Consider the following 22142-nt stretch of genomic DNA (forward strand, 5'->3'; position numbering starts at 1 on the left):
TATTGGTCTTACTTGTTGAACAAAGAGTTGTTTGAAACTTTTAGATATGCTTTAGATGATAAAAATATAGGGAATGAAAATGCCTAGATTCACTTCCTGGCATAAACATGCATAACATGAAGCAGTGAATTCTTAAAATTGATGCTTAGACTCAGGCATAGTGATACCATGGACTTTATGAATCTAGGAAACTTTTCTACAGGAAACTACTGAAATTATAAGAACAGAGTGGTAAAGATATCAGATTCACAGGCAACGGGGTTCAGATAGGCCGATTATAGAAGGCTTTTGAGGATTTTTTTTCCCCCTCAGGTGAATGGGAATGCAAAATATGATGCAAATCAGATTTAATCTTCTGGATAATTTGCCTCAATAAAAAAGCTAAAGACATGAAAAGAAGACTACATTCACATTCATTTATTCATGTAAATAAAGTGTTGCTCACAGTGCACTGGGGCTTGAGAAGAGGTAGCCAAAGCTACCACCAGGAGGGGTCCTCCATCTTGGATTCCCAGTTTCAGCAGCAGACTTGAGATGGTGACCAGTTATGGTTCTAATGGTTTAATGCTGAATTCAGTGAATGCCACTGCTGATGTCAGGCAGGGAAGAAGGAAAAAGGGAGCCAGAAAAAAAAAAAGAAGAAAAAGGAAGAGTATGAGAAAGAGAGGGCTTCCCCAAAGGCTCAGTGGTAAAGAATCCGCTTGCAGTACAGGAGACGCAGGAGACACATGTTGGATCCCTGGGTCAGGAAGATCCCTTGGAGGAGGAAATGGCAGCCCACTCCAGTATTCTTGCCTGAAAAATCTCATGGACCGAAGAGCCTGGTGGGTTGCAAAGAGTTGGACACGACTAGTGACTGAGCGCACACTCAGCAAGAAAGAGAAAAGAAAAAAAAAAAAAAAACAGATAAAGACAGCTGTGACTGTGGAAGAATGACTAGTGAACTGTTAGTTGCTCTTGTGACCCCATGGAGGTAGCCTGCCAATCTCCTCTGTCCATGGGATTTCCCAGACAAGAATACTGGAGAGGGTTGCCATTAACTTCTCCAGGGGATCTTCCTGACCCAAGGATCAAACCTGGGTCTCCTACATTGCAGGCAGACTCTACCACTTGGGCTACCTTCTTAGATTCCTTCCTAAATTGCCAAGTCTTACTGGGCATTTAAGATCTTTAAAAAGATTAAATTCCACTTGAGAATATCCTGTGATATTGAGCACAAGCACAGATTTATAAGAATATATATATATATACACACAAAACTATATATACATATATGTTAAATATATACATAAAACCACTATCAGTCAGTTCAGTCGCTCAGTCATGTCCCACTCTTTGCAACCCCACGAACTGCAGCACATCAGGCCTTCCTGTCCATCCAACTCCCAGATTTCACTCAAACTCATGTCCATTGAGTCGGTGATGCCATCCAGCCATCTCATCCTCTTGTCGTCCCCTTCTACTCCTCCCCAAAATACCTCCCAGCATCAGGGTCTTTTCAAATGAGTCAGCTCTTCGCATCAGGTGGCCAAAGTATTGGAGTTTCAGCTTCAGCATCAGTCCTTCCAATGAATATTCAGGACTGACTTCTTTTAGGATGGACTTGTTGGATCTCCTTACAGTCCAAGGGACTCTCAAGAGTCTTCTCCAACACCACAGTTTAAAAGCATCAGTTCTTTGGCACTCAGCTTTCTTCACAGTCCAACTCTCACATCCATACATGACCACTGGAAAAACCAAAGCCTTGACTAGACAGACCTTTGTTGGCAGAGTAATATCTCTGCTTTTCAATATACTATCTAGGTTGGTCATAACTTTCCTTCTAAGGAGTAAGCGTCTTTGAATTTCATGGCTGCAATCACCATCTTCAGTGATTCTGGAGCCCCCCAAAATAAAGTCAGCCACTGTTTCCACTGTTTCCCCATCTATTTCCCATGAAGTTATGGGACCAGATGCCGTGATCTTAGTTTTCTGAATGTTGAGCTTTAAGCCAACTTTTTCACTCTCCTCTTTCACTTTCATCAAGAGGCTTTTTAGTTCCTCTTCATTTTACTTCAATTTAAGCATTATCTGAGGCACATAAGAAATGTTAAATACTACATTGGTTGATATATTATGTATTAATTAATGTCAAATAGTACACTGATCAATAGATTATCAGTTTCCATGTCATGTGCTAAGTGTTTTATAGACAATAGATATAGGACACTGCAAGGATTACTAATTACCATACCAACTCATACACTAAGATTCCTTTCCTAATTACTAACAATTACCATTGTAGGAAAGGAATCTTAGTGTATGAGTTGAGATGAAACTTGAGTGGAAACATATATATACTCAGCAGAGGCTTTGGGAAAAAGGGTTTTCAAGTCAAGAACAAGTCAAGGGTTTGAGGAAGCTATGGTCCTTGGGGGACAGTACTATGGTCTCACTGCAGTATGAACTGAGGGCGTCCACTTGCAGTCATGACATGAATGACTGAGGGTAAGGGGGGGTCTTTGCTATGCTCAGTTGTCTGGACTTTCAGATATCAACCATGCTTCTAACTTTTGCTGTCACTTCCGAGGTGACTGAATTTCATTTGAGAGTTTCCTGTGATATCAGAGAGCACAGGACTGAATTTATGGGAATAATTTTTAAGTGAACAGGAAAAGGTGGGGTCCTTCCCCTGGATTTTGTGACCCTGGACAAGTATGTGAAAGAACGATCTTTCTTCTTATGTTTTGATCTCTCTTTCTTCCATTTGCAGAGCTCTACACAGAAGAGCTCTGAAGGGAGTTTTTCTCATGGAGAGGAGAGTGGAAGGATACGGAAGCATTCCTGCATGGTCTCTTGTTCACTTTCCCCTTCCGGTTATTCAGTTTGGGGTTCTATGGTTGCTCTTCTCTAAAACTTGGCCCAGGAAACAGACTTCTCAGGTCCTCTGAATAGGGTATGTTTTCAGTTGCACGGATAAAGGGAAAGACAATCACTGGAGAAGATCCAAAGGCCACTGTGTTGACAGGGAGCGTTTGGCAACTGGGTTGGAACCACTGCCCCTTACCTGCCTGAGAGGTGAGAACACCTCTCCACCAAGCAAGACACAGCCTATTCATTACCACCTGGAACTTTTCCTTTCTCATGAAAACTTCCAGATTCAAGGTTCCCAGACTTCCTTGGGTTCTCTTGTTTGTAGTCTGAGAAACTCTGACCTTCCAAAGGAAATGGGCAGGACTGTGGACACTGATACACTGTTGATTTCGTTTTTGTAGGTGCAAAATCTCCACTCCCTCAAAAGAAGGACCCTTGTTTGCTAAGGGTCCATCCTTAACACCAATCACTTAACACCTGAATCAAATTAGACACATCAAGTAGAGAGGAAATTCTTTCACACCAATATGAACACAGAATTTATTGTTATACAGGAAAATCTATTTTGGTAAAAAAAAATTACATTTTTTTTTCTCTAGGTTCGAGCAGGGATAATTTCTGTATTTGTGCTCTAAGTTTGCAGAACGGCAGGAGTGTGGCCATCAGAAGAGGATGACACACAGATGGAGAAGGAGTTCTTGTGAGTCTTGTTTATAGGCAGAGGATGAGTTCGAGACAGAACTGACCTCAAACTTCCCAGGAGAGAATCCTGTCATATCTACTCCAGACATGCATGCCAAGGGTGACCTGACTGTATCGTTCCCCTACCCAGGGCTGTGTCTTCAGAAAAAGACCACACAACTCAGAGAACAGGCCAATCTCTCAGCTCAGGATCTTTTCTATATTCTAGATCTTCTTTATTTTAAAATTAACAGGTGACAAGTCTGTGCTTGGCCGCAGAACACTATATCTACATTCATGTTCGAAAGAAGAAACTACGTTCACTTCATGGAACTGTAGGATTTGCAGCAACCATAGTCTCACAGTCTGTCGCAAGTGTATTGGATGTTTCAGTTTGCCAGACCTGTCATGAGAAATTAATTACAGGATGTTGCAGAAATGGCAAAGCTCCAGCAGCATCTTGCATAGTTTAATATAGCCCCATTTCCCCATTTCAATGTATTTGTGGTTAGATAAATCCTCAGAAATTTACAGCTGCTATAGACTAGTTTATTATGTACTCTGCCTGCACACATGATAAGTATAATAAGAATTTGATGTTCTTAAAGTACATAGATTTCACTGACATTTCTTTACCACTGTGGAAATATTTAGTTGCTAAAAGTAGCATCTGCAGAAACTTCTGAACATTAACTTCTGTAAAACAAGCAGAGATGGTTAAAAACATCACAGTGCTTAGCCACCTTCCATTTATTTGAAACTGAAGAACTGCATCTCTGTAAAAGTTATGTGGAGTGTTTCTATAAAATGGTCCCATGAACAAATAGAAAAAAAAAAATTAACTATCGATTCTCAGTTGAAAACACTGAACAACTGAAGCGACCACATTTTTCTCCAGGGAACCTTCTTCCTTTGGTTTCGAGACTGCTTTTTCACAAGCTTCAGTTGTTCATTTTTAACATGGCAACAATCTATTTTCCTCACCTGCTTACTTTTTCCTCCTTTTGACTTTCTTTTTTCCTTAACTATGATTGTCCCCTCTCAAGTCATCTCATTTCAAGCAGCTTGAAAGGCTGGCAATGTAGGTCTACTTATATAATACTGTTGCATTAAAAAAAAAAATTCCTGTATTTTCCTCTACAAAATTCTTTCACAATTCTTCACAAGGAACCAAGCGATGATTTAAGAAAAAGTGAACTATCATGAGTAAAAATCAAACTGTTTAGTACTTTTAGATAGAAACGACATTGAAGTATATAAAGTTGGACCATTTTGTAATAGAGGGAGAACGTGTTATGCATGGTTTTTATATATGTACTTTAGATTGTGAGTAGAGGGTAAAATTGTACATTCTTGGCAGCTTTATCCTCCCTGTTCTGAGACCATCAAAATAACCCATCCAAAATCAGAATGAATTTGAGGTGTTAGAAGAGCAACTTTCGGAAAGAGGGGGCTCACAACATTTGCCTGATGTAGATTTGAAGAGGATCATTAGAAAAAAGCATTGTGTTTACAAAACAGATGTTTTTATGTTATCCAGTTCCCGCCTTAACTTAAAAGTATTCCCTATTCATTTTAATAACTAGAGCAGAAAGATATGATGAATGCAGTACCTCATTACCAAGTTCGCTTTCTGGGTCTCTGAAGAGAGGAGCTGTCTACTTTTGCCTAGTAGATCCATTGTTAACCCTAAATGATGCTGACATCCAATTCTCCTGCAGATAATTGGGTCCATCCATAGACTGAGTTTGCCACTCAACAGAGCCTTTTGATTGACGTGACTCTTGATGTTTTTATTTTCTCTTATGTGACTGGGATGGCGCCTTTTCTGTTTTCTTGAATAACATGTTACTGTGCATGTATAAGTTTGATTCTATAGAATTGATTTCTTAGAAAAAAGTAAGAATTATAGTACAGAGTAAAGATCTTGCAAAACAGTTATGGGATAAAGACATTATCAGGGCTTTTTTTTTTTTCTTAATTTTACTCAAAGATGGTATTTCACTTTATGTAGGTCACTGCTGCATGAAAGACACAGGAGACGTTTCTAGTCCCCGAGTGTGGTTGTAGGTGCATCAGGTTGCTTCCTTAATCTTGTGTGGGCTGGAGACAGACTCTAGGTGTGACTGCCTCATTTTACCCAGCACCTGAGGTGGGTGGGGCCCTTCAAGACCTCCCAGTGGAGTCTGACAAACCTCCATGGACAGTGAGCATTTACTGACCGTGTGTACTTGGACAAGTTACTTAACCTTCAAAGCCCTGGTTTCCTTATCTGCAGCATGGAAGATTTTATCTTCCTCCTAGGTTTAAAGTGAAGAGTAAATGAGGTCACGTACATTAAGTGCAGATCTGGGGACTCTCTTCTTTAGTCAAGTTCAACGAGGTAGAAATCAGTAAATACAAGCTTTAAAAAGTTGGACTGGTGAAAAATGTTCACATAATTTACTTAACAGATATGGACCTCAGGTGGAAATCACTGAAATTATGTATAAAAGTGTAAGGTCATGACTTTTTATTATAGTTTCTAGAACTTTCTAACCCTCTGAACAGTATTTGTCATTTAAATATGACTAAAATAACATGTCATTTATAGTTACAAAATGGTAAATTATTTCCCAGATAGTCTTGCTGAACTTCCTAAAGAGAAAAATATCTTTCTTTGATAAAACATTTCTATAACAGAAATAAAATTAAGGTCAAGTATTCATTTTTTTTTGAAAGAAACCTTACACAATGTTTCAAAAGTATGAAGTGTTTGCCATTTAAAAACACTATTTTAATATTTAAAAAGTGCATTTTAAACATGAATTTGCATTCATAAGTATAAAATATTTCATGTTTTAAATCTTTATAAAACTTGCTTTTTATTCTAGTTTTACAAATCCTACTCGTATAGTTTTGGTACTGAAGAAACTTGAATCTTCAACATATAGTGGAATGAATAATTAGGAAATAAATTTAAAGAATGACATTATTTATATCTAGAAAAGATAGTGTCAAATTGTTACTTATTTGGAGAAAAGAGACTATAAAATGAGATAAAATTTAGTAATTTTAGAATAAAAATAAAACTAATTTATTACTAAGTAAATATGTAGTATTATAAATCTTCAAATCGATTCTTTTTTAATAAATGTTTTTTATTTTTGGTTGCGCTGGGTTTTCATTGCTGTGTGGGCTCTTCTCGGGCTGTGGTGAGCAGGGGCTACTCTCTAGCTGCAGTGTAAGGGCTTCTCACTGCGGTGGCTTCTCTTGTTGCAGAGCATGGGCTCTAAAGCATGTGGGCTTCAGTAGCTGTGGCTCCCAGGCTCTGGAGAGCAGGCTCAATAGTTGTGGTGTATGGGCTTAGTTGCTCTGTGGCATGTGGGATCTTCCCAGATCAGGGATCAAACCCATGTCTCCAGCATTGGCAGGTGGACTTTTTACCACTGAGCCACCAGGGAAGCCCTTCAAATGGATTCCTATGTCTGATTTTTCTGCTTAGTTATAATCTGGACTTATTACTTGGAGGGCACTTTTATTATCTCCCCCACCCTACTCTCTCTCACGTTGGCAAGGGTGGTGAAGACTTTTTGTTATATATTCATGGATAACCCAAGTTTTGTCAATAGGACAGAAAAGAAAAGAAATGGGCTTTGAGCAGAAACAACTTTTCCTGGTGTTTGTCATAATTGTTAGTTTGTCTTCAGACATTGCAATATAAAAATAATCCTTTAGTTTTCATATGAACGTTGGGATCTCAGCAAATGTTAGGTCCTCTGACATATTATTTTATTATCATCTTGATTTAGAATCTTTTTGCAACTTGTTGAAATTCTTTGTAATTAAAGCCCAAATCAGAAAACCAACACATATCTCAAAACTATGAGCTAAAACTCCACAGAGCCACATGTTTTTAATTATCAAGTACATTCACAAGACAGAAAAAACAGGCTGCTGCAAGGGTGACTCAGGCTGCCTGGGGCCAGCTGTACCTGGAGCAGAAACACACATCCAGAACAGGGGAGCTTGGTGCTATCAGAATACACTTCTGTGCTTATCGCCGAGGGCCCGAGCAGTTATCACCGCCACTCATCACTTCACTAGTGAACCCCCTGCCCAAAGTTCTACACAGCGGGGGCACGTTTACCAATTTTCATACTCCTACAACATGTGCAGGGGAAGAGTCAAATATATTTTTACTAGAAGATTCTTCACATTGTGTATACATCTGGGCAAAATTTACACCTCAGTGCCCAACACTGTTTTTCTCACTTCTTATTTTAATGGAATCAGTTGTCTAATTTGGTAAATAAGTTTTCTAATTTTATATTAGTCTTGACCTCTTCTTGAGGTTATATATTTATTGACAGACTTACAGTCACACAGTTGAAAAAGAAGAGCCAAGTAAAACACAAAGAGATGGAATTTCCTATTTTATAACCTCACACTTCAAAATACATAGTCAAATATGACACTGTTACTCTGGAACGAAAGGAATAAATAATCCAATGTAAAAATTTAAAAACAAGTGTTAAGACTAAAATAAATATTAAAACAATTTAAGTCTACAAATCACTTACATGCTTCAACATGAAATGCCTTTTTTTTAAAAGTAAAAAATATATTTGGAAAACTGTTGCCAGTCTAGCCAAAAGTCACTTCTAGTTTATGTGTATCAAGTTATACATACGATTCATCAAAACAAACACATTTGTTACCTTTTAATGCCTTTCTTATTTGGAACATTTTGAATACACAAAATCCTGAAGCTGCTTATCTTTATTTTAAATAAAGTTAAGTTTCAATAGCATATATTTCAATTCTGAGCATAACATCACACATATAACCACACTACAGATATAATAATATTAAATGATTACTTAACAACATTCTAGCAATACCAACGCTTTTTCTTCGTATTTGCTGAGTAGCAATTATAATTTTTCTTTATTGATTTTCCAACAGTGGTAATGTAATTTTGATGCAATTACTAATAAGCACAAGTGCCATTATTTTGATCAACAACAAACCCGATGGTTTATAACCAGCTCAAAGGGCCACATTTATTTTCCACCCATACCTTGCTTCTGATTTTTCTAGATTCTTTCATAAGGCTAAAACGTAGTAGATCCTTTCTTCCTGGCCATCTGAAATTTCTGAACTCTGAAGAGAAATTCCATTTGGTTTCATTTGTCATTTCCTTTCTGTATATTTGGTTCTTTCCCTCTTCATTCTTCAGCTCTTTACTAGGAGAAAATGACACACAATGTACTAAGTGAGCTTAACGTCTTCTGCTCACAATCACCTTGGCACGCCCAGGCAACAGCACAGGTGATAAACAGCGTGCCGCACACACACACGTGCACACACAACCAGAGGCCAAAACACGGACTTGTCTTCTTGAACATACTCCCAGTCTAACTTTTAGAATGAAAGTCTAGCTTGCCTCTTGAACAAACTGTGAAAGTCTTTCAGTATCACCAGCAGTTGCTTAAGGCCTGCTGCAGCACTGATCAGTGAATTTCAGCAAGAAAGAAATACATTTCTCAAATACATACAATCAGCATTGCAAACCCTGGGTAACTTCTAAAATTAAGTGCAGGCAATCGGAGTTGATGAAATTCTTCATTCACTGGAAAAAAACTGTCCTGGATGCTGCTTCAGGGTTAGTGACTGGAAAGCATATAGGCCATTTTATTAAACAGCACTCTTTCATTTAGTTTATGACGATGTCTACTTTTAGGAAGTGGGTTAACTATGATAGTTTTTCCAATAAATCCCCAAAATGGCATGTGTCATTTTTGATTGAGCAAGAGAGTGATGGTTAACTATATATCTAGATGCAGCTTTGAACTAAAACAAATTATACTATTAATAAAAATCAAGAACCAACAGGCAGATGAAACAAGAAGTTGTTTCTTTAGAGGCCATGTGGTAAGTATACCACGATTACAGGTTGATAAACGAGGGACTGAACCTGAATTTTTTTAATGCAGTTGTTCATGTATCAGTGATGAGTATCTGGACATACACAAAATTGTTTTGTCTTCCCTCTAAGCAGAAACGGTGAGAGTTGGACTGTGAAGAAAGCTGAGCACCGAAGAATTGATGCTTTTGAACTGTGGTGTTGGAGAAGACTCTTGAGAGTCCCTTGGACTGCAAGGAGATCCAACCAGTCCATTCTGAAGGAGATCAGCCCTGGGATTTCTTTGGAAGGAAGGAATGATACTAAAGCCGAAACTCCAGTACTTTGGCCACCTCATGCGAAGAGTTGACTCATTGGAAAAGACCCTGATGCTGGGAGGTATTCTGGGGAGGAGGAGAAGGGGACGACAGAGGATGAGATGGATGGATGGCATCACTGACTCGATGGACATGAGTCTGAGTGAACTATGGGAGTTGGTGATGGACAGGGAGGCCTGGCGTGCTGTGGTTCATGGGGTCGCAAAGAGTCAGACATGACTGAGTGACTGAACTGAACTGAACTGAAGCAGAAACGGCTTGACATTTGGTTGCTCTCACGAAACAAACTTCAATCTAAGGATAATGGCCAACTGCTTAGGTGCGGTCAATTCCACTGATCACTCCTGAGAAAAGCAGAGGCTAGAGCATTACGTTGGGAAGAAGGATGCGCTAATAACCATTGCCGAACCCTAACCAGAAGGGTTAGGGAACATCTGTGCCTTTAAGGTCAGGCCCAATCTTTTATTTTTATTTTTTTAAATTTATTTTATTGAAACATAGTTGATTTACTATGTTGTGTTAATTTCTGCTATACAGTAAAGTGATTCAGTTATACACACACACACATACATACATATATATATATATATATTCTTTTTCATATTCTTTTCCATTACAGTTTATGGCCCAATCTTAAATAAATGAAAAACATGTACACGAGGGGGAAAAATCCTTTGTCAGTCCTTGTTTCCTGATTTTAAATTTGCTAAATTAGCACTATGTATAGAAGCCCTGAAATGTTTCCAGTGAACATGCTAACAAACGCAACTGAGGTAGAGTTTAAAATGGTGCAGGTATGGTGTGCCAAGGTACAGTCTCACCAGGGGCGAAAAAGGGCATCATTCTGTCCTGGTGGGTATACAGGTACAGTATGTAAGGTTTGCCTCAGATTAGGGTCTGATAACAAGGGGAAAGAGGCTCAAATCACCCAGGGAGCCTATAAACATCTGTAAGAAACAGTGGGAGAGGTAAAGAATCTCAGAGGATCTAACAAGGCAAAACAGAGTGAGAGGAGGAGTTTATGATACTGGCAGGACAAAAACGAGGAAGAAAAACAGAAAAGGGAAGTGGAGAGGAGAACAGCTGGAAATGAGTGAGCTGGATGCTGCATAAGATGGGGCAAGACTGAACGGTGAGAAATTATAAACAGATGAGCCAGGAAGACCCTCAGGAGATGGAACCTGAGGAGAAACTGAACTAGAATAAGCTAAAGTAGGCAGTGAAGACAGCACATTTATGTGAAATGACTCAGATTAAGAAGAGGAGGGAACACTGAATACAGAATATCAAAGACTGTCTATGAAAGGGAGCAAGGGGACAAAATAAAAGGAAAAAGAGGAGAGTCAGGTGCACACCCTGGACAAATAACAGGGCGCCAGCAAGGGGGCCTCAGCAGCATGATGCTGGCTGCTGACGGCACAGGGACTGAGCGCCTGGGAGACGGCGGAGGCCTGCTGCCAAGGGGTTAGATGCCGTCTCACCAAGACGCTGGAATGAATGCGAACCCGGGCTTTCTCTGCGCATCTCCTCATTAAGGAACCCCATAATGTAACAAAGGGAGAGCAACAAAGTGAGGGCCTTTTAAAGGCAAATCATATGAAAAGAGAAAGGAAGATTTCATAGCAGGGTTTTAAAAATGAATAGGAAACCAGGTCAGTGTTTGTGTGTATGGTATGAAAAATAAGATTCATAAAAATACTGCGCCTTATTCCACAAGAAACTCAATCCAGTGAGTATTCCCCAAAGGTCTGCTGTGTGGCTAGACACCAGGAGAATTACTGGGGGGAGAAAATGTGAGCATATTATAGCCCCTGCCTTAAAGTACTGGGTTAAACCCAAACAGACTCTTTGGCCAACCCAATATTACCATTTAATCAGAGTTAAAAGGCAAAGCATTGTGTAGCAGAAATAACTCTGAACTCAGAGCCAGAAGATCGAGTCCTAGTTTAAGCACTTTTAAACTCTGGGTCTGAGACCTTAATTTCTTTATATGTAGAAAGAAAGGGCTGTATTAGAAAATTTCTGAAATTATTCTTGTTTTAAAAGAAATGATCAAGTAGTATATATAACAAAATATGCTGAGTAGAAAAATCAGAAAATACACACTGTAAAATGAAGGATAAAAAATCACTACAGTTCCATCATTTAGAGATAACCACTCACATTTGTTGATGTATATTGTTCCATATTTTATGTATGTTATATAAAAATTATTTTATAATCATTTTTAACTTACAAATTTATCACCTTTCATTTTTAACTTACAAATTTATCATCAATCTTTCTATGTCTATGAAAATACTTCTATAATATTTTTACTATTGTAATAGTCACATGGTATTCTATTTCATAATCAATCCTTTATTCATAGAAATTGATTTTTTCCCTTCCATTTTGAAAACTTGAAGGAGTAGCCTTTTAATTAAATCTCTACATATACACTTAAATACTTTCCTACAGTAAATTCTTGGAGGTAGAACTGTCAGGTCAAAACATATGAACAATTTGAAAACTTAAGAAAAAGCTATACCCTACAAAGGATTATTTTAATATTATTACCAGCAGTATATGAGAAAACCCACTTCCGCACACTCTCATCAACACAAGGCTGTGTAAGTCTGAAGCTTGCTGCCATTTCATGAAGGAAAAATACCATCTCATTTACTGATTTAATTTCTATTACTTTGATCACTGGAATTGGACATATTTCAGATTTTCACTGATATATATATATATATATATATCCCTTTAAGAATGTTCTATGTATCCTATGGGTCAGTTCTCCTATTGATAATCTTTTCCCTCTTGATTTTTTACAGCTTTTTATATGCTGAGGGTATTAACCCTTTGTCATATATTTTGTGAAATTCTTCCTGATCCCAGGTCACTGGGATCTTCTTTACAGCTTCTGCTTACACATTTTTTTCTCTTTGACATAAATGATTTTAAAGGTTCTGTTATTTAGATCTAAAAACCTGTTTCAAAATATGTTTTCTAATTCTGATATCAATAATAAAAAGTCATTCCTTAACACTCATGATCCTACAATTATTGACTTATAAGCTTTCTGTATGATGAGAATAATGTGATAGAGCTTAACATTTCACTTTTAATAGCCAAACTTCTCTTCTGCTAATAGAGAAAACAGAGGTCACCTTCTTTAGAAAGTCCTTTCCTGTCCTTCTTCATCTCTCACCAGAAAACATCATCATGTCCCACTCACCTCTCTCAGTGGAAAAAGTAGTCCTGAATTTGAATTTGTCTCAAATTGTCCTCTTTAGTTATTCCCCTTATACTGTACATTGACCGGCTCTTCTCAAGGGGCTCTTGGCTTATAAATATTCTTGTAATTCCCTCCGATATAAAGATTTTCTCTATATCCTTTGTTTTCTACTACCTACTGCTCAGCCTTTTCTTTCAAGTCCAATGTTTGGGAGAAGTGGCCTCTTCTGACAGGTCTTCTCCCCGTGGGCTGGAGACAATCTGACTCACATTCCAGGATTCTCATTCAAAACCTTCCTCTCCCAGGCCACAGCCTCTTGGCTGCCAAACCCAAAGGCATTTTTCAGTCCCTATTTGCTTTTGCTCTCTTTGACATGTGGCCTTGTTGACTATGCTTTTCCTAAACCTTCCTGTGGACTCCGTGACATGACTCTCTCCTGGTTTTTCCTAAACCTTCCCGTGGACTCCGTGACGTGACTCTCTCCTGGTTTCCTCTCACCTCAATGAGGGTGACTTTCCGGCTGGTTTGCTCCATCTTCTTCCCCTTTGTGTCCATGACATGTCCTCGGTCCTCCTGGCTCTGTTCTCTGCCCCGCTCAGAACTGCAGGAGGGGAAGAGTGGAGACAAGAAGCTAGTGAGAAAGCTTCTGCAACAGCTCAAATGGGGCTCTGATTCAGCGAAGTGGCAATGGGAATAAAAAGGGGAGATAAATGGGAAGATCTGAGAGAAAAATATTCAACAGACTACATGAGTGATTATATATGTGTCCGGGAAGCAGGGAGTTGCTGAGAATAATGTAGAGATTACAAACCTTAGCTGATTGGGCTCCTTTTTCTACTGTATGAAGGGACAAGAATAAAATAAAACCTACTTATCCCAGAAAAATATTAGCTCCCTTGGAAAAACCAGAAAATTTATCAAATTGTGTGTGTGTGTGTGTGTGTGTAAAAGTGCAGGAGATCCCTTAGTGACAAAGAAGGGATGAAGAAGTTTACATAAAGAAAACAGTGATATCCCAACCTGTGAGATGGGAATGCAGTGTTTCAAATGGTTTCCTATTAACAGTAACATAGAAGACAAACATTTTATGGATGTATATATAGTAATGCAAATTATGTTAGAGAAAAGAAAATACAGAAATCATGAAAAAAGGGAAATTCAAAGAATGGAAGGCAGTGTCTCCTCTCTATGATGTCCAGGAATGGTGGTAGACATCGTGAAAGAAAAGTGAAGATGAAAGTCACTCAGTCGTGTCTGACTCTTTGCAATCCCATGGGATGTAGTCCGTGGAATTCTCCAGGCCAGAATATCAGAGTGGGCAGCCTTTCCCTTCTCCAGGGGATGTTCCCAACCCAGGGATCGAACCCAGGTCTCCTGCATTGCAGGTGGATTCTTTACCAGCTGTGCCACAAGGGAACTGCAAGAATACTGGTGTGGGTAGCCTATCCCTTCTCTAGTGGATCTTCCCAACCCAGGGATCAAACCAGATGCATTGCAGACAGATTCTTTACCAACTGAGCTATCAGGGAAGACATCATGACAGAGCCCAAAAAACAGTATGAGAATTTAAAAATGAAGCAATAAAGAGGACTGAACAGTGACTGCTGTGGACTGAATTGTGTCTTTCACAGGTTGAAACCCCCAAAGTTAATACATCTTACAAAGGAGGTCGGGCCTTTAAAGAAGTAATTAAAGTTATATGAGGTCATAAGGGTGAGGCCCTAAGCCACAGGATGGTGTCCTCATAAAAAGAGGAAGAGACACCAGAGAGCTCTTTCTCTCCATACACACACACAGACAGGAAAGGCCATGTGAGGACATGGCAAGGAGGTGGCCGCCTGCAAGCCAGGAAAAGAGGACTCACCAGCACTCAGCCCTGTTGGAACCTTGATCTTGAATTCCCAGCCTTCAGAACTATGAGAAAATACATTTACATTGTTTAAGCCACCAAGTCTCTGGTATTGTTACAGCAGCTAGAGGAAGTCTATAGGGAGACATGTAAGTAAAGGGCTTCTCAGCAGGCACAGTGGTAAAGAATCCGCCTGCCAATGCAGGAGGATGTGGGTTTGTTCCCTGGGTCAGGAAGACCCCTTGGAGGAGGGCATAGTGACCAGTCCAGTACTCTTGCCTGGAAAATTCCATGGACAGATGAACCTGGTGGGCTATGATCCTTGGGGTCACAAAGGGTCAGACATGACTGAGCACACACATATGTAAATGAAGTGAGGTCAGAAGACTGAGAAGGAAAAGATGAGAAGTCACAAAGATGAAAGAACAAATAGAGCACATTTAGAAAGTAGGAAAACGAGGAGACAGAAAGGAAAGGTGGAGCTCTGACCCAAAAAGCACTGATAGCTCACTATCTTCAGGGAACCCACACGCTAGCGTCACAGAAAAAACTCAAATGTCTGTGATGCCAGGGTGATAAGGAGAACGAGGGAAGCAGCCCAGGAATGACACAACAGGACTCGGTAAAGTGGAGAGTGGATGACTCATCTCAGGGAGGCAACCACTATCCCAGTACCAGGGGAGGGAAGCCCTGGAAGAAGTGGGGCTGTGGTCCAGAGATTCAAAACAAATATGACACATACATTTTTGTGAAACACGGTGGACCTGCACTGTATCTTGCTAGCAGTTGTTTTTCTGTTTTTTAAATATTATTTTAAAAACTGTTTAAAACATTTTTTTTTAGTATTGTTGCTCTGTGCATTTCCCTACCCCACTTTGTTCCAGTCATAGGGTGCCCTGCTGGCTTCCGGGTATTCCAGGCACCTCCATGCAATTGTGCCTTAGCTCCTGCCCCTCTTCTGATTTCTAGGTCCTTTTCTTTTTTGTTCACCTTGTCTCTACATGGTTTTTAAGACTTAAATGCTCTTACGTCTTTGGCTTTTCCTAACCACTGCAGAAAAATCAGACTGAGTGATCCTTTCCACCTTTTTTCCCTTATAATGTACATACAATCTAACAGAAAGCTGCCCTGAAAAATACAACATTTGGACTTCTGCTTGCCTCCAAGATACAGTAACATGGACCAAGTAAACTGCTCACCTAAAACAACCAAAATTTTGGATAAAACATATGAAACCATTTTCAAGACATTGAACCACAGGCAACAAAAGAAAGTGATAACAAAGAAATGGAAAATAAATGAGATCAGCCCTACGATCGCCTAGCTTACTGCCTTGAGAGTTTACAGGCTATAGCACAGGGAGATGAAAATGGTGTGGAACGTGGTGGACTCCCTGAACGAGGGCTAGGAGTCTGAGGAGACCAGGAAGGCTACAGTTCACAGACCGCCAGAGAGGAGAGAGTGGGAGAACGTGAAGACTTGCAAGGGTCCCGTACGAATATTCAGCAGAGTACAGGTGAACGTACACATCTGAGGACATGTCCTGAGGCCAGGGACAGTACCTACTTCCATCAGCCAGGACGGAAAACCTCACAACTCAGAAAGCATTAGGTAGAATATCTAAAAGGGATTTTCATCAGTGGTGAGGAATAAACAGTCCAAGACTAAACATTGTTCAAGTCCCACCTAACAAATCTAGCTAAAAAGTACAACTTAAAATTATCAGAAATAGATTCGTGTTGGCCGTCTGGCTCCGCAGGGCAGGGGGCAACTTTACTGGTTTGGGGTGGTTTTTAGTTTAATTTTTCTTTTCTAGCTTGGCATCGCGGGCCAGTTCGTAATTCTAATCGGCTGAGGCCATGTCAGGAGACGGAGCCACGGAACAGGCAGCTGAGTATGTCCCAGAGAAGGTGAAGAAAGCCGAAAAGAAATTAGAAGAGAATCCTTATGACCTTGACGCTTGGAGCATTCTCATTCGAGAGGCACAGAATCAACCTATAGACAAAGCACGGAAGACTTATGAACGCCTTGTTGCCCAGTTCCCCAGTTCTGGCAGATTCTGGAAACTGTACATTGAAGCAGAGGTTAATATTTTATTTTATTTTTTCTTATATAGCATTTGATGGGAATTGCAACATACACTGTAGTGATAGAAAACAAATTAGGAACATAGATAGCACAAGTAGGACAAGGAGGATTTAAAATGTCTTCTGCCTTTATTTTGTAAAATAGGTATGAAGGAGTAATTAAAATGAATTTTTGAAATTTGGGTCTTTACAAGCTGATGATTGTTGCATTTTGGAGTTGCAACATTAAAACAGTTTCAATGGTAAAAACAAAACAAAACAAAAAAAAACCACAAAAAAAAAACCAAAAAAAAATTATCAGAAATAAAGATCAGAGTGGAAATCAGTGAAACAGAAAATAGATAAACAATAAAGAGAAATCAATGGAAAAAAGCTTGTTATTTTCAAAAAAATTCATAAATCATTTGCCAGGCCGACCGGGGAAACCAGGGTAAAGAAATAAATTATCAACACCAGGAATTAAAGAGGCAACATTATTACAGATTCTATTCATATTAAAAAGATAATAAGGGGATATTATGAATACTTTATGTCAATACATTCAACCACTTGCATGAAATGGAAAAGTTCTGTGTAAGACACAGATTATGAATGCCTATATAAGAAGAAAAGAAAAGGCAGAGGAACCAGAGATCAAATTGCCAACATTCGTTGGATTATAGAGAAAGCAAGGGAATTTCAGAAAAACATCTACTTTTGCTTCATTGACTACACTAAAGCCTCTGACTGTGTGGATCACAACAAATTTTGGAAAATCTTAAAGACATGGAAATACTAGACCACCTTGTCTCCTGAGAAACCTGTATGCAGGTCAAGAAGCAACAGTTAGAACTGGACATGGAACAATGGACTGGTTCAAAATTGGGAAAGGAGTATGTCAAGGCTGTATATTGTTACCCTGCTTATTTAATTTGTATGCAGAGTACATCATGTGAATTGCCAGGCTGGATGAATCACAAACTGGAATCAAGATTGCTGGGAGAAGACATGCAGATGGTATCACTCTAATGGCAGAAAGTGAAGAGGAACTAAAGAGTCTCTTGATGAGGGTGAAAGAGGAGAGTGAAAAAACTGGCTTAAAACTCAGCATGCAAAAAACTAAGATCATGGCATCCAGTCCCATCACTTCATGGCAAATAGAAAGGGAAAAAGTGGAAGCAGTGACAGATTTTATCTTTTTGGGCTCCAAAATCACTGTGGATGGTGACTGCAGTCATGAAATTAAAAGATGTTTGCTTCTTAGAAGAAAAGCTATGACAAACCTAGACAGTGTATTAAAAAGCAGAGATATCACTTTGCTGATAAAGGTCCACACAGTCAAAGCTATGGTTTTTCCAGTAGTCATGTATGGATGTAAGAGTTGAGTTGGACCATATGGAAGGATGAGCACCATAGAACTGATGTATTTGAATTGTGGTGCTGCAACTCTTGAGAGTCCCTTGGACTGCAAGGAGATCAAACCAGTCAATCCTAAGGGATATCAACCCTGAATATTCATTGGAAGGACTGGTGTTGTAGCTGAAGCTCCAATACCTTGGCCACTTGATGTGAAGAGCCTACTCACTGGAAAAGATATTGATGCTGGGAAAGACTGAGGGCAGGAGAAGAGGGCAACAGAAGATGAGATGGTTGGATAGTATCACTGACTCAAAGGACATGAGTGTGAACAAACTCTAGGAGACAGGGAAGGACAGGGAAGCCTGGAGTGTTGCAGTCCATGCATTCGCAAAGAGTTGGACGTGACTTAGCAACTAAACAACAACAATATAAGAAATATATAACCTTAATGGCCATACTTGCATTAGACTCATTGAACTTGTAGTTAAAAATCTTCTACTCCAGGCCCTGATAGCTTTACTAGTAAGTCTACTCAACATCTGAGTTACATCAGCAAAAACAGTGGTGGAAGGACTTCTGAAAAATTTCTCCTTCAAATAAGCTATGGGAAAACTGGAAAAAATGGTTTTTTAAAATTTAACTTCAAAAAATTTTTCAAATTAGCCAATAGCTTGTAGTAACCTGGAGAATGTTTATTCAAGAATGGTTGACACTTGGTAAGAATTAATTTCTTCTCATGAAAAGAAGAAGAAATTGAAGGAGTTTGGAATGGGGTGATCATAAAGATGGAAAAATATATAGTGGAGGAGAGATTGGATAATCAGAGTTAACACTTATCGTTATATTAAGAAGAGATTTCATTTATTTATTCAGTTCACATATGAGTGTTGACAAATAAAGGCCTTTAATATTACTGATCATCTGAATTAAATTCTCTCTGATCAAAGCTGTTAATGAAGTAAAGTAGTCTATGTTTCAAAATAAACCCCCAAACTCAATATAAGATACATTAGCAACTAGGGAACACTAATATTATTTAAGGATTAAAACATATTTGTAGAAGCTTCATAAAAAACTCTGACTTGGGCAGCAGATAAACACATCATAGACGCATGAGATACAAAAGGTAAAAGTTTAAGACTTTCAAGAAAAAGGCTTAAAATTAACCTATACAATTTCTTCTTAGTATCAAGAGTGTAGCTTTAACTAAAATGTGAAAAGATTGTTTGCACAGAAGTGACTGACATTTCTTTAAAAAAAAATTCAAAGTATAAATGAGACAAGAAATTCAAGTAGAAAGTGGTGAGAGGCAGTCGTATGTGGCTCATTTACATAGCCTGGTCAATCAGCTAATAAACACATGTTAGGAACTGAATGGCAACACTGCAAAGAAACAACAAAAAAAAATGGGATGGTATGGGGAGGGAGGAGGGAGGAGGGTTCAGGATGGGGAACACATGTATACCTGTGGCGGATTCATTTTGATATTTGGCAAAACTAATACAATTATGTAAAGTTTAAAAATAAAATAAAATTAGAAAAAAAATAGCTTCTACCCATTTACTTGGGCACAATGGACTCATTTAAGTAAATTAGAGAAATAAAGAAATGACTTTGTTACATACTGCGCTATAGCATTTCCATCTTCAAGTCGCCTACAGTTTTGAAATCATGAGAAACGTAAATTCATCCTTAATTCTAAGAAATTATGAGTATAGGGAAAGCCCAAAGGCCTTAGATGAACCTGAGCATTGAGACATAACTGAACTTCTCATGAAGATTTATTTTCAGAAGCTTGTTAAGTACTCTGGGTTCAAAAAGAGAAGCCTAGCTACCCTGACATGCTGGGATGCTTTTTGAGGCTTTTTTGAATTTTCATCTGGAGAGCATTATGTGGCATCTTTGCATCATCTGAAGATATGTATCCAAAGTGGTCAGACGGAGGACAGAATCTTTCATTCACATCTTAGGTAAAAGTTCTAAAGTATTTTATAAAACATGTTCAAAGACAGCACTGTTCCCATAATGTATTCAAATATGATCACTTCTGGTTGTTGAAACGGAGTTTTTGTCTGTACTGATCCAGCATATTTTTTCATATGTATGATCTGTCATTGAGTATACACTCCTTAGAGTCAATTATCTCATCAACTATTAGGTAAACTTTCAATTATTCAGAGATTGCTACTGAAAACATACCTTGCAGATAAAATAAAAGACAAAAAGCGGAACGACCTGGAACATGTGTTTGTGTCATGTGACAGAGTGAAAGTATGGGAAGAACGCAGATTAGGAAGCAGAGGATCTGTGTGCTGGGACGGGGTCTGCTTCTTCCTACCTCTCAGGTCATGTTTCTCCACATGCAGAGGAGGGGCAAGAGCAATGGTCTGCAGGGAAATGTGGAGACTCAAATGTGATGATGAGTGACCGTGCTCTGAAGCAACACGGGCTTCATATATGATATACAATGATACGTAGTCCTAGATGGGCTTCCCTGGTGGTGCTAGTGGTAAAGAACCGGCCTGCCAATGCAGGAGGACCAAGTTGCTGCAGTCACGTCTGACTCTGTGCGACCCCATGGACTACAGCCCACCAGGCTCCTCTGTTCATGGGATTTCCCAGGCAAGAATACTGGAGTGGGTTTAGCAGGGTTAACCTGAATAAATGTTTTCCTGAAGGACACTTGGTATGGATTCCCTGTGTGTATGTGTGTGGAAACATGTACCCAGATGTGGGAATGGTGACGTGGGATGGGAGGGCACGGCAGATACCCGAGCTGTTCAAGGTTGTTACATTCAGGTGATAGTTTGCTGGTGATGTATGAATATGAAGTTTCGGCCTCAAATTAGGTACAATATGCTCTGCAATGATAAAAACTGAGACGTACTTTGTAAAGGTTTTCAATATTTTTTTGAGGTAAAAGAGATTTTCCATTTGTGTATTAAGTAATTTATTAATAGCAAGTACCAAAAAAAATACATAAACTTCCTAGAGATTTTTTAAAATAAACACTTAAAAACTGCTCAAATACTTAAGGTGTTTGTAAGAAATGTACAAGGATATATATATATATAAGTAAATTTATATAAATTTATATAGGCCTTTACACAGTAATGCCTTGAAACGGGTGTTTCGTAACTTTTGTAGAGTGGTGCTATGAAGAGAGAAAAGGAGAAACTGTCCTTAAAAGAAACACCGACTATCACTGCAAATTATTTAGGAGGAAAAGCTGCTTACTGTGCCGTAGACTCTGAGCTCAGTCTGAAATCCTGGGACTTGAATGACTGCTGTGAAAGAAAAACAAAGAGTAAGTCACAAATCACAGAAGACAACACTGGCAATATTCACATGCTGAAAACCCACCAACTGGCTGAATGAGTAGAGAGCAGGCCTGTTCAGAACACAAGTGTCTATCAGCATAATGTATTCACTCCCAAAGAAAACCAAAGGAAACAGCTCTTCAGATTGGTTAAGCACTCTTTGTAAATGAAGTGAGCTTTTAGGTTTGTGTCAAAAAGAGTCAGTTGTGAATCAGCCTAAATTAAGCCAGTAATGCTGTGTTATATTACTCAAGTTATGCGTTTAGCTTTCACCATTGCATCTTTCCTTTGTAATCTTCCCACTACACTCTATATTTTCATGAAGCCACACACTGAACTATGTGTAAAATTCTGAATCTGCAAGCTCTTTAAATCTTCTACAAACTTTGCTCAGTCTGTTTTATTAATGGCACCTCCATGAGGAAATCAAATAAGCACACTGAGAGTTAGTTAGAGGGTTCCTCTACGCTTGTCTGTGCTTGGTTGCTCAGTCGTATCCGACTCTTTGTGACCCCATTAACTGTAGCCTGCCAGGCTCCTCTGTCCATGGAATTCTCCAGGCAAGA

General features: G+C 39.0%; 1 protein-coding gene and 1 pseudogene across 5 annotated transcripts in view; one reads left to right on the forward strand and one right to left on the reverse strand.

Annotated features, from left to right (window-relative positions):
- Positions 1–7845: 7845 nt before the first annotated feature.
- AHI1 (Abelson helper integration site 1) overlaps positions 7846–22142 on the reverse strand; it is a 220130-nt gene continuing 205833 nt past the window's right edge. For 2 of the 5 annotated variants that reach the window (XM_027551631.1, XM_027551632.1), the window contains 3 exons: positions 21494–21543; positions 13481–13583; positions 7846–8762 (listed from right to left, as the gene is read on the reverse strand). In XM_027551631.1, coding sequence (XP_027407432.1) covers positions 8760–8762; positions 13481–13583; positions 21494–21543 — 156 coding nt within the window. In that variant the 3' untranslated portion in view covers positions 7846–8759. The remainder of the gene's footprint in view (positions 8763–13480; positions 13584–21493; positions 21544–22142) is intronic. The other 3 variants (XM_027551630.1, XM_027551629.1, XM_027551628.1) reach the window with 3 other exon arrangements.
- Positions 16546–17162, forward strand: LOC113898459 (annotated as a pseudogene).

Source organism: Bos indicus x Bos taurus, chromosome 9 (assembly GCF_003369695.1).
Source record: "Bos indicus x Bos taurus breed Angus x Brahman F1 hybrid chromosome 9, Bos_hybrid_MaternalHap_v2.0, whole genome shotgun sequence".
NCBI lineage: Eukaryota > Metazoa > Chordata > Mammalia > Artiodactyla > Bovidae > Bos > Bos indicus x Bos taurus.